Source organism: Engraulis encrasicolus, chromosome 7 (genome assembly GCF_034702125.1).
Source record: "Engraulis encrasicolus isolate BLACKSEA-1 chromosome 7, IST_EnEncr_1.0, whole genome shotgun sequence".
NCBI lineage: Eukaryota > Metazoa > Chordata > Actinopteri > Clupeiformes > Engraulidae > Engraulis > Engraulis encrasicolus.
The window spans coordinates 51,233,760-51,253,759 of NC_085863.1; the positions used below are offsets into that span (position 1 = coordinate 51,233,760).

The 20,000-nt window shown below is 42.8% G+C and overlaps 1 protein-coding gene across 1 annotated transcript in view; it reads right to left on the reverse strand.

Annotated features, from left to right (window-relative positions):
- Positions 1 to 20,000, reverse strand: part of si:ch211-26b3.4 (connector enhancer of kinase suppressor of ras 2) — an 87,340-nt gene that overhangs the window by 13,539 nt on the left and 53,801 nt on the right. Inside the window, exons 15-21 of the mRNA XM_063203896.1 lie at positions 13,081 to 13,129; positions 12,684 to 12,732; positions 11,649 to 11,821; positions 9,745 to 9,818; positions 8,535 to 8,606; positions 7,795 to 7,865; positions 6,677 to 6,756 (exon numbers count right to left, since the gene is read on the reverse strand). Coding sequence (XP_063059966.1) covers positions 6,677 to 6,756; positions 7,795 to 7,865; positions 8,535 to 8,606; positions 9,745 to 9,818; positions 11,649 to 11,821; positions 12,684 to 12,732; positions 13,081 to 13,129 — 568 coding nt within the window. The remainder of the gene's footprint in view (positions 1 to 6,676; positions 6,757 to 7,794; positions 7,866 to 8,534; positions 8,607 to 9,744; positions 9,819 to 11,648; positions 11,822 to 12,683; positions 12,733 to 13,080; positions 13,130 to 20,000) is intronic.

A 20,000-nucleotide genomic window follows, 5' to 3' on the forward strand; every position in this document is an offset into this window, starting at 1 on the left:
ATCTCAAGTTGAGTTAGCTTACTTTTTTAAGTTTAACTGGCTGCAATGTTATCACGTGTATTTCAACCTCCAACTTTCTATTGCTCTCATTCATTTCCTTCCCCTTCCTTTCCTCCCCTCCTCCCTCTCCACTTCTTTCCTTTCTGTCCTTTCTACTTCGCTTTCCTTTCCCTTTCCTCTACCTCTACCCCTCTCCCCAACCCACCACCCCACTATCCTCTCCCACGCTCCCACTCTCCCACCACCCCGCTACCCCCTCCCACTCTCCCATCACCACTTTACCCTCCTGTATCCCCCTCCCTGTCACCCTGTGTCCCCGGTCCCTAGATGTAGCTCTCCCTCTCTCACCCTCGTACTCCCGGCCTCCCTCCCACTCCGCCTCTCTTACCTTCAGCGTGCTGCGCAGGGCCCGTATGCGATGCAGCCGGTCGTTGGTGGCCGGGTCGTTGCAGCGCTTGACGAAGGAGCGCCGGAACTCCTGCTTGGTGGAGGGCCGCTGCTGCCCGAAGGCTGACAGGCTGGCCTGCTCCAGGGTGCGGTACAGCTCCTGTAGCCCGTCCATCGCTGCCTCCCCTCCGCCTCCAGACCCGGACCCGGACCCGGAGCCGTGCTCTCGATCCCTCTCGCGCCCCCGTTCGCGTTCTCTCTCGACCTCGGCCTCTCGCTCCACCGCCTCGCACACCCGCTCTCCTCCGTCCCGCCGCCGGCTGCCGTGCCTGCGCCTGGAAAACCCCCGCCACCTCCTCCTCCTCCGCTGCCAGCCTCCTCCTCCACCACTTTCTTCAAGCTCGTCCTCGTCCTCGTCCTCCTCCACCTCCTCGCGGTGCGCACGTGGGCGCGCGCGGCCGCAGCGTACCGTGGGTGTGGCGTGCCAGCGCGGCCTGGGCGTCGCGGTTGCGCGGCAGGCTGTGGCTGCGCTGCTTGTGGCCGTGAGACCTGCCGCCACCACCACCCCCGCCTCCTCCGCCGCCGCCGCCGCCTCCGCGAGACCCTCCCCGCTCCTCGCTGTCCGTGAGCGGGAAGGGCCCGTCGCGGTCCTGGTGCGGGGTCCGGTGCCGCTGGGCGGGCGGGCAGCGTGGCCTGGTGCCGGCGCAGCTCGGGCGGGGAGAGGCTGGGCGCCAGCTGGGGTCCGCCGGGGATGCCGCCCCACTCGGCGTCGGCCTCGGCAGTCTGCAGGTAGTGCAGGCCGGCGCTGGTCAGCGGCGTCTCGATCAGGTCCTGCCAGGAGCGGCGCTCGCGCGCGTGGTGCGTGGGCCGGCAGCCGGTGGAGGTGGAGTGCGCCTCCTCGGCCGAGGAGTGGGAGAAGTTGGAGCCGCTGGAGAAGTGGCGCTCGGGGAAGGGGCTGGTGGACGAGGTCTGGAGGGACAGCAGAGACAACAATAACAACACAGCAGAAGGACAGTATTAATATATTGTAACTATTTCTGTAACTTTATATAACTACTGTAAATAGTGGAAAAGTGGCGCTCGGGGAAGGGGCTGGTGGACGAGGTCTGGAAGGACAGCAGACAGAGACAACAATAACAACAACGCAGTATAACATGGGTGTCCTGGATGAAAGTGGGTGAGGTCATGTGACCAGGTAATCACCCTTATCACCTATGGGTGACATGCAAGGAGTGAACCTGATGAAGCAAAAGCAAAACGTGTTGTTCACCTAATAAACTACCAGCAAAGAAAACGAGTGTGCGGTAATTTATCTCCCCTTTACTTGGATTACTTTTACTGACATCACCAGCACCTGGACAGTGGTTGTGCACAGGGACTCTGCTTTGAGAACACAGTCGAACTTTACTATACAACTTGATATAACTAAATAGTGGAGAAGTGGCGCTTGGGGAACGGGGAGAGCTAGTGGACGAGGTCTGGAGAGAGATAACAGACACAGGGATGACAACAACACAGTGGTGTCAAAAGTTAAAGTTAAAGGGGTATGCCACTATTTTGGGGCTTAATACAGTTAAAATGTATTACATGCATGCCACACGGATCCATTGACTTATCGTAGGTTTTAAGTTATGGGTCATTTCACGTGAAATCAGACACTTTGGGACCCGACCGACCCGGATTTCAATCATACTTGGTGTGCCTTTTTAGTAGCAAGGTAGCACCCCAGAACTGCATTGGTTTGAATCTGACACTAATATTAAGGGAGAAACAGACTAGGAAAGGTTCACATGTGAGGGTAGGACACTATACATTCAGCCTTGAATATATCAGTCAGTGTTAGTCACAAAAAGATGCCTGTGGTGTTATTTGAAAGCTCTTTTCTGGCTCTACATATTACACAATCAGCTTGGAATACAACAACTCTCAGAATATGAATTATGATAAATTGAAAAATTAAAAATTGAATATCTAAAACAACTATATTTTAAAATGGCCAGTTCCTTGTACAAACGTAGCCGGCAATGTCATTAGCAACACCTCAAATGCTGGTGTTCGGTTCTTTATTCATTTCAGAGAGAATTTGACTCACAAATATGGCATCATACAGACCACTTACTAATAATATGGTAATACCATAGTAGCATCACATGACAAAACAAAAACAAAACAAAAATGGTCAGTTTCCATGGTCCCAGGTTTCAGAAACTAAGGCAGATGTCCATTTATACACACCAAATGATGATATGTGAATGTTTGAACATTCCTTCTCTGTGTACCTGTGTCATCTTCCCTTTACCGTACTTTAAAGAGATAATGGCTACACTCTCATTTTGTACTCTACCAGTGCATTTGAAGCAGCAGCTGTGTCTTTTTTAGATAATGTATAAGTACGTCCCGTTGCAGTTACAGGTTCCACTACCAGAAGCACATCCTGATGATCCATGACAAGTCTATCTGGTCTGAAGGGAAAAGTGAAGGATGGAGATGGTCCATGAGGATGCAGGAAGTTCAGTTTCACCTCTCCAGTGCTCGGCATACATTCCTCAACACATGCTAGCCACCAGTTGCCATCATATACAGCTACAACATACCCTTTGATGCTTGAAAATGTAACACATTCCTTTACTGAGCTCACTCTTTCAACTCTGCCTTCTCTGAATGCTGAAAATGGCCTAACTTCCACTGTGTCCATTGACAATGGGCAGAAGCTGTGTAGTTTTTGAGTACCTGGAAAAGTTCTTTCTTGCAGATTCCAACCTTTTCAACAGGTTCTCAGCTTCATGATGGTACATCTCTGTTGTGGCAAACTGGCAATGGATGTCCTTGAGAGAGATGCACCATCATGAAGCTGAGAACCCTGTTGAAGAGGTTTGAATCTGCAAGAACTATTCCAGGTACTCAAAAACTACACAGCTTCTGCCCATTGTCAATGGACATTAGGCCATTTTCCGCATTCAGAGAAGGAGTTGAAAGAGTGAGCTCAGTAAAGGAATGTGTTACATTTTCAAGCATCAAAGGGTATGTTGTAGCTGTATATGATGGCAACTGGTGGCTAGCACGTGTTGAGGAATGTATGCCGAGCACTGGAGAGGTGAAACTGAACTTCCAGCATCCTCATGGACCATCTCCATCCTTCACTTTTCCCTTCAGACCAGATAGACTTGTCATGGATCATCAGGATGTGCTTCTGGTAGTGGAACCTAACTGCAACGGGACGTACTTATACATTACCTAAAAAAGACACAGCTGCTGCTTCAAATACACTGGTAGAGTACAAAATGAGAGTGTAGCCATTGATTATCTCTTTAAAGTACGGTAAAGGGAAGATGACACAGGTACACAGAGAAGGAATGTTCAAACATTCACATATCATCATTTGGTGTGTATAAATGGACATCTGCCTTAGTTTCTGAAACCTGGGACCATGGAAACTGACCATTTTTGTTTTGTTTTTGTTTTGTCATGTGATGCTACTATGGTATTACCATATTATTAGCAAGTAGTCTGTATGATGCCATATTTGTGAGTCAAATTCTCTCTGAAATGAATAAAGAACCGAACACCAGCATTTGAGGTGTTGCTAATGACATTGCCGGCTACGTTTGTACAAGGAACTGGCCATTTTAAAATATAGTTTTTTTAGATATTCAATTTTTAATTTTTCAATTTATCATAATTCATATTCTGAGAGTTGTTGTATTCCAAGCTGATTGTGTAATATGTAGAGCCAGAAAAGAGCTTTCAAACAATACCACAGGCATCTTTTTGTGACTGACACTGACTGATATATCACTGATTCTTGAAAGTTTGGCAAAAACATGTCCCTGCAGTAAAATATTAATTCTGTTGAAAATCAACTAAATTTTCACAAACAAAATGAACCCAGGTAATGGCCAAGGGGTCTGTCACACGAATACACTTTTTTTGGAAATATTTAAGTGTAATTTTATTACTTTTCATGGCTATAAACCTGTCCACACCCTGTAAAAACGCCTGTCCCAAGGACTGGCATCATCATTTCAATTGACTTAAAATACAAAAATCACCAACAGAATTGAACAATATCACCATGATGTGGAAGACCATATTAAAGTGGTTCTACAGATGTGCACATAGTGGATGTAAAACAATATTTACTATTATTTACTGATTGCTCAAAATGTGTCCAGCATATTGGTCACCACCTTCAGATTTTTTCTAAAAGACAATAAAATCAGGTATGCACAAGGTAATTTTCATTACTGAGGACCCCTTTTCAAACCTTTAGCTCTACTGCCTACTTCACCATCACTGAAGCTCCTGTAAGTTCATTATTTTGTCCTCAATTTGTTAATTTGTTTGGACACTGGTACTGTCCCAACCATAAACTGTCAACACCGTCGGGGGTTTTAATAGTATTGTATTACATTAATGTTAACAAATATAATTTTTTTCAGAAAAGGTATGAAGCACCCACGTAACAGAGCGAAAATGAAATGGCTAATGTGAACAAACAATGCATAATATTTAAAAGAGTGTTTTTTTGTCTCACACCGTCAGATGTCACCACCGTCAGATTTTGTTCTGCTCATCATGTTGTTCCATATTTTACTAAATTGTGCTGGTTAATGAAACATTACTAGGCATGTTAGTAATAATTGTGATCCAAAATGATACTCTAGCCACCACTGAGGTGCATTTGGAGGTTTTTTTTGTCAGAAAACCTGACGGTGGTGACATCTGATGGAGTTCACCAAAAAACACATCTTTTACGTGTTTTTGACATGTTTTAAGAATATGCATACAATAAGTATCTACAGTTATGTTGAATTGTTAAAGTAATTCACTTTAATACAGTAAACATGTGATTTTACTTCTAATTCTGTCTGCCGCTGTTGACAAAACAAGAAAGAGCCCATTTTATGAAAAATGTTAAACATGGGGAGCTTGGCCAATGCATTCACTGCACAGCCAAGACCTACATCTATGATAATACACCTCTATATTTTGGATTTGAACCACTTAAAAGCTGTTTTTACCACATTTTCAACAACCAGTGGCTTACTTCCTAGATAATCTAACTAATGAAGTAAAAACACATGCTCATACTGTGCACACACAAAAATAAAGTGTTTATGCAAGATGCCATTGACTTGACTTGAGAGGGCTATTTATTTTGCTAAATGCAGGTACTAATTAGGCCACTTTCACCACTCTCAGATTACTGTCACCACCGTCAGTTCTTAAGTCACCACCGTAAGAAGGAGTTTTGGACATTTTAAAGGAATGTTCTTACAACATTTTCCTTAGGAGTTGTTGAAATATCAAAGTAATAGCCAATTTAAGCCTACACGAATATTTGTGAAATTACAAAAAATTGTTTGTTGTATTTAGGCGTTAAGTAAGCATCGTATGACGGTACATATTTTAAAATTAGAACACATGAAACAGTATTAAAATAGAACAAAAGTGAATTTTCAACATTTAAAGGCATATGTGTGAACCAAAAAATACACATAATCACTTAAAATCTCCAGATACATATGCAACCAAATCAATACAATTTTAATAACTTTTAATTGTGTCTGACGGTGTTGACAAAAAACAAGGTATGATCGGAGAAAAGCCTGATTTCTGAAAAAAATACATAATGGGGAGATTGGCCTTGTGCATTTCTGAAAAGCCAAGACCTTAGTCTACGAGGATATACCATATAATTTTGTAATTCACTTTGTTTTTTTCTGTCAACATTACAACCTGTTTTAGCCACTTTCTCAAGAATCAGTGATATTCAAGGCTGAATGTATAGTGTCCTACCCTAAAATGTGAACCTTTCCTAGTCTGTTTCTCCCTTAATATTAGTGTCAGATTCAAACCAATGCAGTTCTGGGGTGCTACCTTGCTACTAAAAAGGCACACCAAGTATGATTGAAATCCGGATCGGTCGGGTCCCAAAGCGTCTGATTTCACATGAAATGACCCTTATAGATGAACTATATGGGTATGGGCAGCAACTGATGTGGATCAGTGTGGTATATGTTCTGCAGTGTGAGAGAACAGATACTTTGAGAAGCAAGCATGTTTGTATTTGTGAAGGAGACATATCTCACAGTATAGGCTGCAGCACATGCAATGTATTATATGTACAGTATGTATGGTGAAATTGGCATGGTGCTGCATACGTACATCTGCTTAAAAGTATTCACCATCTTACAACTGTCATACAATTGACATGCATTTGTATTTACTTGAGTGTGTTTTCTTATTGTTTTTGTGTGCATGATGTGAGATGTCACAGTGTACTTACACTGTGGCCTCGGTGGTAACTGTCGTGTTTGAGGGTCATGGACCCCTCCATCTCCTCCTGGTCACTTTCACTCCAGTAGTCTGCCAAAGAAACAAACATGGGTGACATCCAGTTAAAGGTAATGTTCTAATGGTCATGTGCATAAAACCATACACACATGTACATGTGCAGCTGATACCAAAGATGAGGTCACATGATCCATGCTAGCTTTGTGCTACAAGTATCGCTAGACTAAGAGAATGGCTTGATGAACAGGAGAAAGGTTAAACTCAGTTATTTTACTCTAGGGGAGGTAAGAAAATAACACATTTCCACAAATGGTGGCATTTTGAATCGAACAACCTTGATTTCGACAGTGTGAATGCCAGCCATGATAGGTGAGGCCAATGGACAGGTAGGAATTTTGTCTTGGAGGGGTCATGGGGGGTTAACTGTAACATGGATCGATTGGGGAGAAATTAAGGCATCATTGTTTTCCCTGGGACACTCTCCATGAGATTGGAAATGCTATGGAAAAAAGTTTAGAAACCACTGGCGCCACTGGTAGCGAGCGGACAGCAGTAGCAGGAAGCCGAAAGACCACAGCATTATGATATGAGAATATCAAATCAATAGTCACCTGGCAGCAGATGAGGACTCTCCCTCAAAGTGGAACACATTACGGTACCAATCAATGGGCTATAGACTAACCCTTCAAATTGAGCAGTCTACATACTGTATTAAACATTCTGATGTGTCAGACAGCAGGCACAACTACTCATAAACAACAGACAAGACCGAGATGGCAAAGTAAACAACAGACAAGACCACACGATAACAAAAAAACAGGCGACATATTTTACATAAATGCCCGACAGATTGGTCTGACTGGACAGTGAACATACTGCAAGTGTTGTAAGCAGCAGGACTGTACAGAGTAAAAAAAACAGTGTTACGTAATTCAACACTTATAGAGTCAACGCAACACCATTTAGATTGTATTTTTGTTTCCAGAACACTGTGTTGTGTTGGATTAACACTGCGTTTTTTTACTGTGTAGCGCTGCCAACGGGCCAGTCTGCAGCCAGTGTCCTCCGTGATTAATGCTAGCTGCTGGTATAGAGACGACATGTTCTCACCTTCGTCTGGGCGGGGAACAGGGTCGTCTGGGGTGTAGCCAATGGCAGCCAGGCCCAAACGGTTCATCCATCTGAGAGAGAGCAAAAAATAAACACAGTACAGGGGGAGAACGTCAAGCTCATGGCCCCGATCAGTGCAGGTGTGGTATAGACTCGAGAGGATACACTGAGAGGGAATAGAAGGAAGTACCGGAGAGGACAGGGCAAAAAAAAAGAACAGGGTAGAAGAGAAGAGATGTAAGCAAGCTTTCCCCCAAGACTTATAGTAAAGGCGGCCACCTTGACAACAAACACCTACCACCTTGGCTGACTAAGTTCCCTGAAAGAATGTAGTGCAGATTGTTTGAAAAATAGCTTAACCTATGTTTATTTTGGGAGAGGGGATGTTATATCATATTTCATATCAAACTGCACAACACAACCTTTCCAATCATAATAGTCGGGAGTCACATGTCTCAGACACAGGCTGACCCCATCGATCTTGACTAGAAAGTGTTCTGGGGAAAACTGTGGTAAGGATGAGATAGGAAAAGGCAGAAAAAAGGGAAAGTGGAAAATAATATAATAGGGGGGAGACTAGCGAACACAACGAAGGAGAGTGAAATGGAGTGGAGAGGATAAAAGGGGGACATAAGAGTAGGGTGAACGCATCACACAGGCATTAATAAGAATATAATGAACAGTAGAAAGTGGGGAAAAGGAAATGTAGAAGGGGAAGACAAGAAGTAGAAAGGCCTTACCGGTTCATCTCCTCTAAATGGTCTGTGGCGAAAAAGAAACTCTTGATTTTCGGATGGCAGGCCTTGAAAGCACTGTAATAGAATAGGGGTTGTAAAAGGATACCGATGTGAGAGAAGGTCAAACATCATGCAAACTTTCCACCGTAATACTCCTTTTAGAGTGTGGAAAAAGGACAACACACTACAGTTCCAGTTCAAAATGTGAGCTTTTGACCCTGCTGTGGTTAAAGCGGTCGGACACGGCACAGACGACCTGGGGTTCGATTCCAGCCTGGGTCTTTTGCCGGCCCTTCCCCGTCTCTCTCTCCCCACTTGCTTCCCATCTCTCTCGCTGTCCTATCACAAATAAAGCTGCAAAAAGCCCGAAAATATAATTAAAAAGTGAGCTTTCAAAATAAATACTTTGATTAGACAGTGACTTTAGAAGTGTTGTGTTCTCCATGCTCTAAAAGGGATCCCTTAGTTCAGAAGTCCATAGCTGGTCATGCAAAGAAAAGTGTGCCTGTACTGCAATACTCCACAACAGCCACAGCAGGTGCAAAAACACCAACAGTAGCACCAGTAGCAATAGTAGCACCAGTAGAGACAATGGCGCTATGAGACAAGCCCCAGCTGCAGTTGGCGACCTACTTAGTCTTTGGCCTGAAGGGCTAACATACAGCCACAAATGCTATGCTATATGCATGCATTCTCCCCATGACCTCAGCATCACACGGAAACGCTCAGAGACACACATGCATGTGCACACACACACACACACACACACACACACACACACACACACACACACACACACACACACACACACACACACACACACACACACACACACACACACACACACACACACACACACACACACACACATACATGAATATACCATATCTACATAAAGACATCGACTGCCTTGGAGTCAGAAAAAAATGAAACATGCATGCATGCATACCATAGACTAGAGCAAAAAGAAGAAGCATATATTCAGGGAATGAGAAAGTATTAAAAACAAATTCAGGGAACAAAGGGATTCATCTAAGCGGGGCCAGTCAGATGGGCTTTGCAATCCCCGCTCGTGGCTCCTGTTCCTCTTCACCGCTGGCTGCGGGCTTATTGAGACGTGACATGGTTTATGATTGGGGAGGGCTGGTTTTGGAGTGGGAGTGGGAGCGGGAGGGTGAGGGGGGAGATATTATACATCCACACATCCACTTACTGTTTCCTCCTGCACTCGATGGCTCTGTCTATCCGGAACTCGGGCAAACTGATGAAACCCTCGGCCTTCTCGTCCTGCACGGTAAAAATGCCAGTGTTAATTTAACTCTGACAGAATTGTGCACCGCCATTCAGATGACATTCAGGGGCCGTTTATATGACAACGATTGCGAAGGAAGACGACACAATATTTGATCAAAAGTTCCTTTTGTTTACACTGTGACCCCGCCATGGGGGCTTGAAGATGAAAAAATCCTCCTTCCAGAGTGTGTAGTTCTGAAGACGACCCGGGTTGCTTCTCTGCCTAAACGGCTAAACCCTCAAATTAGAGTGTCTGCGCTTGCTCGCGGACATACCGGGGTTCTATCACACCACAACACAGCTTTCTGGAATGCATCCAATCGAATATCACACACTCTTGCGTCTTCATATAAACAATGATCGTCTAAACGCGAATGAAAACATTTAGAGGAGACGCCACTTTTGCGTCTTCTCTTTTCATCGCCATCATATAAACATACCCTCAGTTCCACTCAAAAACAGTATTACGTCCACCCACACAAGCTATGGTATTAGGTAAATAATATGCTGTGACTATTGTTAGCTTTAACTTTCTTTCTTTTTTTTGTACCCTTTTTTCAGTTTTTCATTTATAACCTAATGGGTCATGTGATTTGTATCTAAGGCTGGGGTGGGGTGGTTGGGTATTGATCACTGGAATGTGTTCATAAATAAAAAAAACAGTGAATCACAAAAAAAACAGTATTAGGCTACGTTTACTCTTTGTCCAGTGTAACATTTTTCAGCGTTAATTGTACTCAACACTGTGTAAACATTAAGACAGATGGAGTTGAAATTACACTCGCCACCTGCAGAATTTTATCCTGACTTTTGACTCTTTGTTAGAGTAATTTGATCTCAGTGTTGTAAATACTGGAATTTGGATGTATATAAGTTTGCTCTGAAACATGGACACCCCATTTTTTTTACCTTGTGAGAGTGCCAGTCACATTAGGGCAAAGAATGTGACAAGAGACAAGAGGAATGAAAGACTGCACTGTGCATCAGATTATGGCTGTCAAAGAATAATGACTCAATCTATTGTGCGACGGAAGTAAGATGTCTATCTCCAAGTCAATATGGGTGTACTTAACTGTTTCACAATGAATAATGATTTTAGAATGATGATCTTGTTTTGGTCAAAATTGTTAAATAAGACTTCAAAATGGCACAATATCACATATACTGTAGTACCTTGAATCATTGTAATGTATGCTAAAATAGCAACTATGCATTTCAGCTGAGTGGGATGAAATACTCTAATCTTACTGACAAGTCCAAACCAAAATATTTGCATTGCAGAGATTGTCTTCAGAGTGAGCATGCTAAGTGACGGCCTGTCTAATCTTGCCATAGTCTACACAGTAAAGAAAATGCAATATTAATTCAATATCTTGTATTTGGTCTCAGAGTACTGTTCAAGTGTTGAGTTAACACTGCCTATTTACGGTGTACCAGTTTATCCGTGAGGCTTCGATAGAGTAGCATAGAGAGTAACATATTGGCCAAACAAGCACATGTCTAACAAATCTCACAAATCATTGTTTAACCCATTTTAGCCCTATGTCCTTTTTGGGAAAGGGTGCCCTCTGTCTATTAAAACCTAAATATCTCAGCCGCAGAAGCACATCAAAACATGGAATAAGTTGCATTTTGTATTAGAATGTGTTCATTCCGCTCTGATGTACCTACATTTCAAATTTTGAAAACTCAGATCTCAAGAGCCTGAATGCAGTGTATTTGTCGCTCCAGGCTAAAATGGGTTACCACATGAACACAATAGCACAAGTATCACATGTAGTGACTTGAAGGACAGATGAGCACAAGCACAAGAACAAGCCTTACATTCTGGTTGGTGTACCAGTAGAGGTCCGAATCCTTCAGGACGAACCAGTACTTCTTCCACTTCTGAGTGAAGTAGCCCGTATCGTCTTTCTTCTTCCACAGCCAGCCCTCACAGTCGCCATGGCCCAGGTCCTTACACGCGATCCTCCTGCGGCTCGCATTGCTCAGCGATCCTGAACCCACAAAATTATTTACACACATTAATGATGTGTTACACAATCTTTCTTTTACCTTTATTTTTATGTCAAGCACATTGATTTGCACCCGTGTATGAAATGCGCTATAAAAATAAATTTGACTTGACTTGACTAGGTCTATTTTATTAACTTAACACACATTAAATACACAGTGTTGTCGGATGTGCACATTTACCCTGGTCCCACATCACAAATGAATAAGATAAATATTATACAGAGCGTTGGACATACATATATGGTACATTCATAGACCATAAAGCAAAACAAGATGATGAAATCATTTGAAGTTATGGACCAAGTTAATAAAGTTCCATGCCAGGCGCTGTGGCGCAGCGTGCTAAGCCCCCCACATTTGGGCTTGCATACCCACGGGGACCCCGGTTCGAGTCCGGCCGGGGTCATTTCCCGATCCCACCCCGTCTCTGTCCCACTCGCTTCCTGTCACCATCTCAGACTGTCCTATCAAATAAAGGCATATAAGCCCCTAAAAATATATTTCAAAAATAATAATAATGTTCCATGCCTGATTTCAGGTACCATGTAACACCGTACAAATTCTACGTCAAAGACCTCCACAATGTGCAGTATATGGTTGCGATAGATTAACACTTTGAAAGTAGTTTTCTATGATTAAGCTTACTGTAATAGAGCTACATAAAGGCTGTGATGAAGCATAGTAGGTTTAGGGGTGTGGTCTTCCTGACAGAATGAGTGTAGCTTTTCGAATTTACAGTCAGAGTGCACGATGGTGCCCAGGAGACTTTGCCCACAGACAGACATATCAATACGAGTGTGTTTACCGGAGGTGCATTACTTTCCCATCAGCAGATTTCCTTACCTTTGCTCTTCTTTTTGGTCTTGGTCCTTAACGAGGCATAGTGCACTGACTGGAATAGAGAGAGAGAGAGAGAGAGAGAGAGAGAGAGAGAGAGAGAGAGAGAGAGAGAGAGAGAGAGAGAGAGAGAGAGAGAGAGAGAGAGAGAGAGAGAGAGAGAGAGAGAGAGAGAAAAGAGTGGGTGGAGGAAAGAAACACATTAGAGAGGGAGGGGTATTAGAGAAATATAGAGAAAACCAAAGGAGGGGAAAGAGAAAGCGGAACTTCTGTAATCATTTTATCTTCCATTAGAGCTTGTCTCTCTTTGACAGCCTTCACCGTTGATGACAAACAAAAATAGCTAATAAATCAAGCAAGGGAAGAGAAGTGTTTGTATCTTTTTTTGTGTCCATGTGCTTACCTTCCTCATTGATGTTCCTGCTTGTCTGTCAATGGCAGAACTTGCATACCTACCAAAGCAGAGGGACAGACTATTATGTATCAGAAGACAACAATTAGAGTAACAATTGACAGAAGTGACATTATTGCTACTCTAACACTTATCTTACTTCACTATTAGTCCTTGGGTCCTGGGTAAGAATACACAGCACAGAGTTATACGATTCACAGTTCACTTTATTCCCTCAACGGTAATCTCACGAGCCTTCTTAAAGAATCCGGCCACATCATATACATTCCATTCCATACGTCCTTTCGCCCTTAGCTCGACATATCCTTCCGCCCTTTGACCATACAGTCCCTTCACATCAACACACATCCCAATTACCATTCTCCAACAACAATAACAAATATAATCACAAATATAATCTTATACTACTATACTTAGAAAAACTAAGAACACAGTTTTTATCGTTCACACAAGTGGACAGTAACAGAGGTCTTCTGAGTACGCACTTCAATTCAATTACTTTCTTTCCCTATTGTGGTCGTTTGGGTTTGTTTCAGTTGACATGGTTGTCTTTACAGGATCAATTAGAAAGCAGAGTGTTTATATGACAGCTGCTCCTACTTCGAGGACGACATCTGAATTAGGCACAGTTACATTTACATATAGTCAGGCTAATTACGTGTACATACAGACAGGACCAGGTGTAGGCGACTGTGTCAAGACAGAACCAAGTATGACTGTGCTGTTATAGGGCAAGAACAGAGAGACTGAGAAGGTGTTTCACACACACCCGCACCCGCACCCGTACGCACGCGCGCGCACACACACACACACACACACACACACACACACAAGCACACGCAAACACACACACACACACACACACACACACACACACACACACACACACACACACACACACACACACACACACACACACACACACACACACACACACACACACACACACACACACACACCTTTCTTCTGCACACTTTTTGCACCGCCCATTCATTTCATGACATGTGACAGGAAAGTCCCTCTGTATATGACAAATAAACGTCCTTGTATCCTTGGAACACCTGGAGCCAAACATTTGCCAATGCCGCATACCCTCTGTAAAATCTGCAGTGTGCTACGAATGCCTGTTTGACCAGGCTACCTCTGGTCTGCATTCCTGTGTGTGTGTGTGTGTGTGTGTGTGTGTGTGTGTGTGTGTGTGTGTGTGTGTGTGTGTGTGTGTGTGTGTGTGTGTGTGTGTGTGTGTGTGTGTGTGTGTGTGTGTGTGTGTGCGTGCCTGTGTGTGTGTGTGTGTATGACACGTGTGTGTGTGCGCGCATGCACATTCTCATCAATCCACAGATTTGAGCCATGCCATCCTGAGTTATGCACAACAATGCCACTTTGTGTATTGTGCACGTGACAGACTTGAGCCCCATCACTCTGGCATGGCATGGTATGTAGACTATGTACACACGCAGTGAGTCGTGAGCGTTTCGGGAGCCATGATTGTTTCCACAGCCGGCACTCAGCAGCACTCCTACACAGAGAGCCTTTTCTCTAATGTCTTTTTTCCTTTTTTATTCTTTCTCTGATGGGCTATGGGTCCATCTGTGTCGTCGTCTTTGTGGCTATCCATCACTCATTTGCTCCATCCCGACAGATGGAGATGTCGATGTGCACCTTAGCGATAAAACACACACACACACACACACACTGAAGGGGGAAATGGAGCACCAACTGTGCATTTAAAACGCTGCTTCAGTATAGTACAATGGCAGAGAATGAAAGTAAAGAAATCACTAGGGCTGTCGGGGAACAATCACGCTCACAATTCCGACTAGTTGAATTTCCTTGAAAGAAGGTCTCTGAGTGATGTCCATGCCACATCTTGGCCACAACTACTCCCTCCCTTTGCCACTCAATTACTGCACATAGCTGATAAACGGCAATTGAACGGCTTGTCCTGCTTTCCCAAGTGTCAGAGTCATCTCTTTGCTCTTACAGATAGCTTGACATCACATTCAATATCTCTCTGCATGTTGAAACTAAATATATGCATGTATTCCTGCATATGACCTTGCAAAAGTGGATAGATCCATGCCGTCCTACTCTGTGGAGACATTTGAATTTGGCAGAGTTACATTAACGTATACGTATGAACGGCCATCCGGGTACTTTGCTCGTGAATGTGCGGTACACCCCTTTTTCGAGGAAAACAAACTGAATGTCTCATTAACTTACATGCTACATCGGCTAGCCTAAATGAACACAGTCCATGCTTCAGCCACAGCTGTTTGCCTATATTATTTTAACAGCCAACAACACAAAACGTCTTTGGCATGTTGAGCGTGAACAATGCTAGTCTACAGGTCCTTGTCTTTCGTTTATTATTTCCCAACACCACCAATTTGCATTGGCTTTTCCCCCAATGTTTTCCCAAAAAAAGGGGCGTAACGCACATGACACACATGGCCGTTTTTGTGTATAGTCAGGCTTATTACCGGCACATACAGTCAGGACCAGGTGTTAGCAACTGCGTCAAGACACTTTGGCGGCTTTGTAGCTATCCATCAGTCATTTGCTCCGTCGCGACAGATGGATATATGTGCACCTTAGCGAAAACACACACACACACACTGAGAGAAAATGTGTAACTGTGCAACTGTGCATTTACGTAAAATGCTGTTTCAGTATACAATGGCAGATAATTAAAGTAAATAGATCACCAGGCCTGTCAGGGAGCAACCACGCTCACGATTTCGAGTAGTTGAATTTCCTTGAAAGAAGGTGTCTGAGTGATGTCCATGCCACATCTTGGCCACAACCTCTCCATCCCTTGCCCATGCAATTACTGCACATACAGTAGCTGACAAACAGCAATTGAACGGCTTGTGCTACTTTCCCAAGTGTCATGGTCATGTTCTTGCTCTTACAGATAGCTGGACATCACACTCAATATCTCTCTGCATGTCAAACCTAAGTAGCGCAGGCAATGGGTGTTGAATACTGGAAGAATCGCTCACAAGGTGATACAAGCATGAAACTTGGCACAAGTGTTCATTAGGACATGCTTATCAATATCAGGGGTGGAGCCACTCAGAATTCCATGTTGCATAGCAACGGTTGCTAGGTAAAGCATTTTCCCTAGCAACCAGTATCAATTATGCCATTTATGATTGATTTTGTGGTATGAAGGCATCTGTACCCAGAGTCATTGTCCTAAAATCACTGTAGCAATACTTTAAGAGGTTATACATGGCAAATATGTACGATAATGACCCCTTATGATGTAATTTTATCCACCCAAAATCATTGTAACTATGTGAATAATAAAAATTGTCATGTCTTTTTTAAAATCATGTCAAGTGAAACAGACTTCACAAATGTCTCTATATGGCAGGCCTATATTTATATTATATACCTGTACCAAATACTGCCAACTGACCAGACAAAAAAAAACAAATTTCAGGAAGAAAGAATGCATACAGTATATTACATGATACATGCGTGCTGTGTTGAGAAGTGTCATCTGACAGTGGTCCTCATGCTTACCCCAGTATTATTAATATTTAAATCCAAACCTAAATGGGTGCCACATATCTTTAGGATGACTAACATTCTTTCAACCTCACGGGCCTAATTATATGTCAAGTTAAAGACAAGTTACATTCAAAACAACAGTATTTGGAATGCAAAGAAATGTGTTTCTCCCTATACTAGTCAGTATAATAATTATACACCCCTCTACTGACTCTGTATATTGCATTTACAAAGTTAAAAGTACCAAACCTTTCATTTCTTTATAACACTAGGCTATAATATTTCAGATAACTATTGATTGCTATCGACTATAGCTAGACAGAATTGAATTGAACATTTTCAATTGGCAGAATTTCACTGCCAAAGGCATTGTTTTCTCACAGTCAGCTTTGTGTAGTCAACATTTGAGATGTGCATAAACACATGTATAGTCTTAACATCTGCTCTATCAAGAACACCAGCAACTCTGGACAATTTGCACTGTCTTCAAGCAAATTTGACCAAAGAATCTTCCACTGTGCTGAGCCAGTCCATTCTCACTCAGCCAGAGAGGACAACTGCCGATATGACACTACATGCCTGCATTACAATAGCCAACTTCCTTCTTGATATGCTGTGGCAGAATAGCCTTGGTGAGTGGGAGTCATTGGATTGCAACGGTTTAGAGAAGCCTTCTTGAGATAGAATCACAGAACTCACACCTTGACCATCTCTTAGGGAGGTGTGACATTAACAACTGTAGAGAAATATATAAATTCTACCTCAAGAACTGACAATGGTGCTTATGAGGAGTGAAATGTTCCTTAGGCATTGTTCAAGAGTGCCCCAGTCATAGATGAAGGTGTTTAAAGACCACATACATTCTTCCCAAAACCCTCACCATTTTACCAGATTCACAAACATCAGCTATGGCAAGAGACTGAAATTGGTTTTCACAGTGTTCACAGTCTGAGTTCCACAGCTAATAGTCTGCATGAATTGTATATGAGTATGTTTGCATGCATGATGAGATATGCTTATGCTACAATAATATCAATGGGTTACCACACTAACTGCTCAGCACCACACAGACTTAGCCTCATTTGAAATTAATATTCTTCCCCAAAGCTGTCACTACACTGAACTTACACTTACTGGACTGTGTTAATCTACAGTGTAAAGGACTGTGCATATTGTAGGGAAGCTCAAATCTCAGTATACTTTGTATAATGTCAATTAAGGCTTTCTTTTATCTATTCTATTATATTCTATTCTAATGCCATTGTTTTCAACGGGACACCACACAGGATGCCCAGAACCAGAATATGAACATGTTATATTTCCAAGTAGCAAGATTTCAATGGGCCCCAACCTGGCCACCCCATGGTCAAAACTCTCCTGATGTAGAGGAACCAACTTGGTTTGCTTTCATTTCAGCTTTCCTCTCTTTGCACAGCTCTCCATCTTATGTATGGATTGAATGTTTATATGGATTGAAGAGTATTTTGTTTCAATTTACAAAATACCAAGTGTCCCAACTTTTGGATACCAGTTTGTATCTTAATATTGTAGCACCCAACTCACTGTACTTATATAGTGATTAATAAAAGGCTACCAGGACATGTCAAGAATCACTTAGGCTACAATTAACAACACAGCACTGCCCTAACTGTGTTCATTGTCTTGTGTCTTCAAAAAGTAAATAGAAGTGTATAATGTACAGGGGTTGGACAAAATAATGGAAACACCTGTCATTTTAGAGTGGGAAGTTTCATGGCTCAAGTGGACCAGCCTGTTGGCCAATCTTCATTAATTGCACATTGCACCAGTAAGGTGAAGTGTGAAGATTCAACAGTTTTGCTCAACATTTTGCAATGCACACAACATTATGGGTGACATATCAGAGTTCAAAAAGGAGAAATTCTTGGTTGGATACAGTCTGGGTCAGCACCGAAACATCCCTTTCAGAGAGTTCAGACAGCTTCCTCTTGCATCCACAGTTATTCACTTTGGATGAAGATCATCCTTCTTGGTGGTATGCAGACATTAACTTGGATGCTGTGGCTCTTGATACATCATCAAGACTTGCTGTCTTGGTCAAAGATGCAACAGTTACACGCGCACCAAGAATTTCTCCTTTTTGAACTCTGATATGTCACCCATAATGTTGTGTGCATATGTCACCCATAATGTTGTGTGCACTGCAAGATTTTGAGCAAAACTGTGCTCTTACCCTGCTAATTGAATCTTCACACTTAACCTTACTGGTGCAATGTGCAGTTAATGAAGATTGGTAACAGGCTGGTCCACTTGTGCCATGAAACGTCCCACTCTAAAATGACAGGTATTTCCATTATTTTGTACAACCCCTGTATTTTTCACACAATTGCTATGACTTCAATGGAAAAAAATGACATCAAAGGGGCCATTGTTGCACATGTTGCTAATGTATAACCTCTTGAAGGATTCATGTAGTGATTTTAGGACACACGGTCAATATTCAGATCACAATACAATACAAACAATTGCTCGGAACCTGTTTTCATTGATGCTGGTTTCTACTGTGAGGAAAAGGGTGCATATTTGTAATATGTAGCCTTTTTCAGCATTGCTACAATGATTTTAAGACAATGGCTCAGGGTACAGATGCCTTAATACCACAAAATCAATTTAAAACTGCATAATTAATGCTGGTTGCTAAGGGAAATGCTTTACCTAGCAACCGTTGCTATGCAACATGGAATTCTGAGTGGCTCCACCCCTGATATTGATAAGCATGTCCTAAAGAACACCTGTGCCAAGTTTCATGCTTGTATCACCTTGTGAGCGATTTTTTCACCCATTGCTTGCACTATAAGTACTGTACATGCTTGCATTCCATACTATGACCTTGCATAAGGGAAGCATCCATTGCAATGCTTATGAGAGCAAGCATAAACAAATATACAAATGAACATTTGTGCATATCCATGAAATATAATCAAGGGGAAAAAAACCTCTGTCCCATTCAGCAGTTGCCATAGCTCATTCCAAAGATAAGAATGCAAAGGCAGTGCAATGTAACTAATTCTCCACCAGCTAATTCCTTGACTTGGTGATTTGTGAGCACAATAGGATCGGCAAGGTTTTTATTTTACCAATCCAGAATTGACACCTCTGATACACACAGCACTGGGTGAGTCAGACGAGAAGGTTGAGAACGTTTCTCTGATGGTGACACATAAGAGAGCATTTTACAATCCCCCGCTCAAGTAGTCTCTTACCACCAAAGACATGCGCTACAAACACACACTTAATGCATACTCAGCAACACACCCAACCACTAAAAAACACCCCTCATTCCTCGCCACCGCAAAACACACATGTATGGTATCGTGAGGCGTATGTGTCAAACGTGACACTTGAAGGCT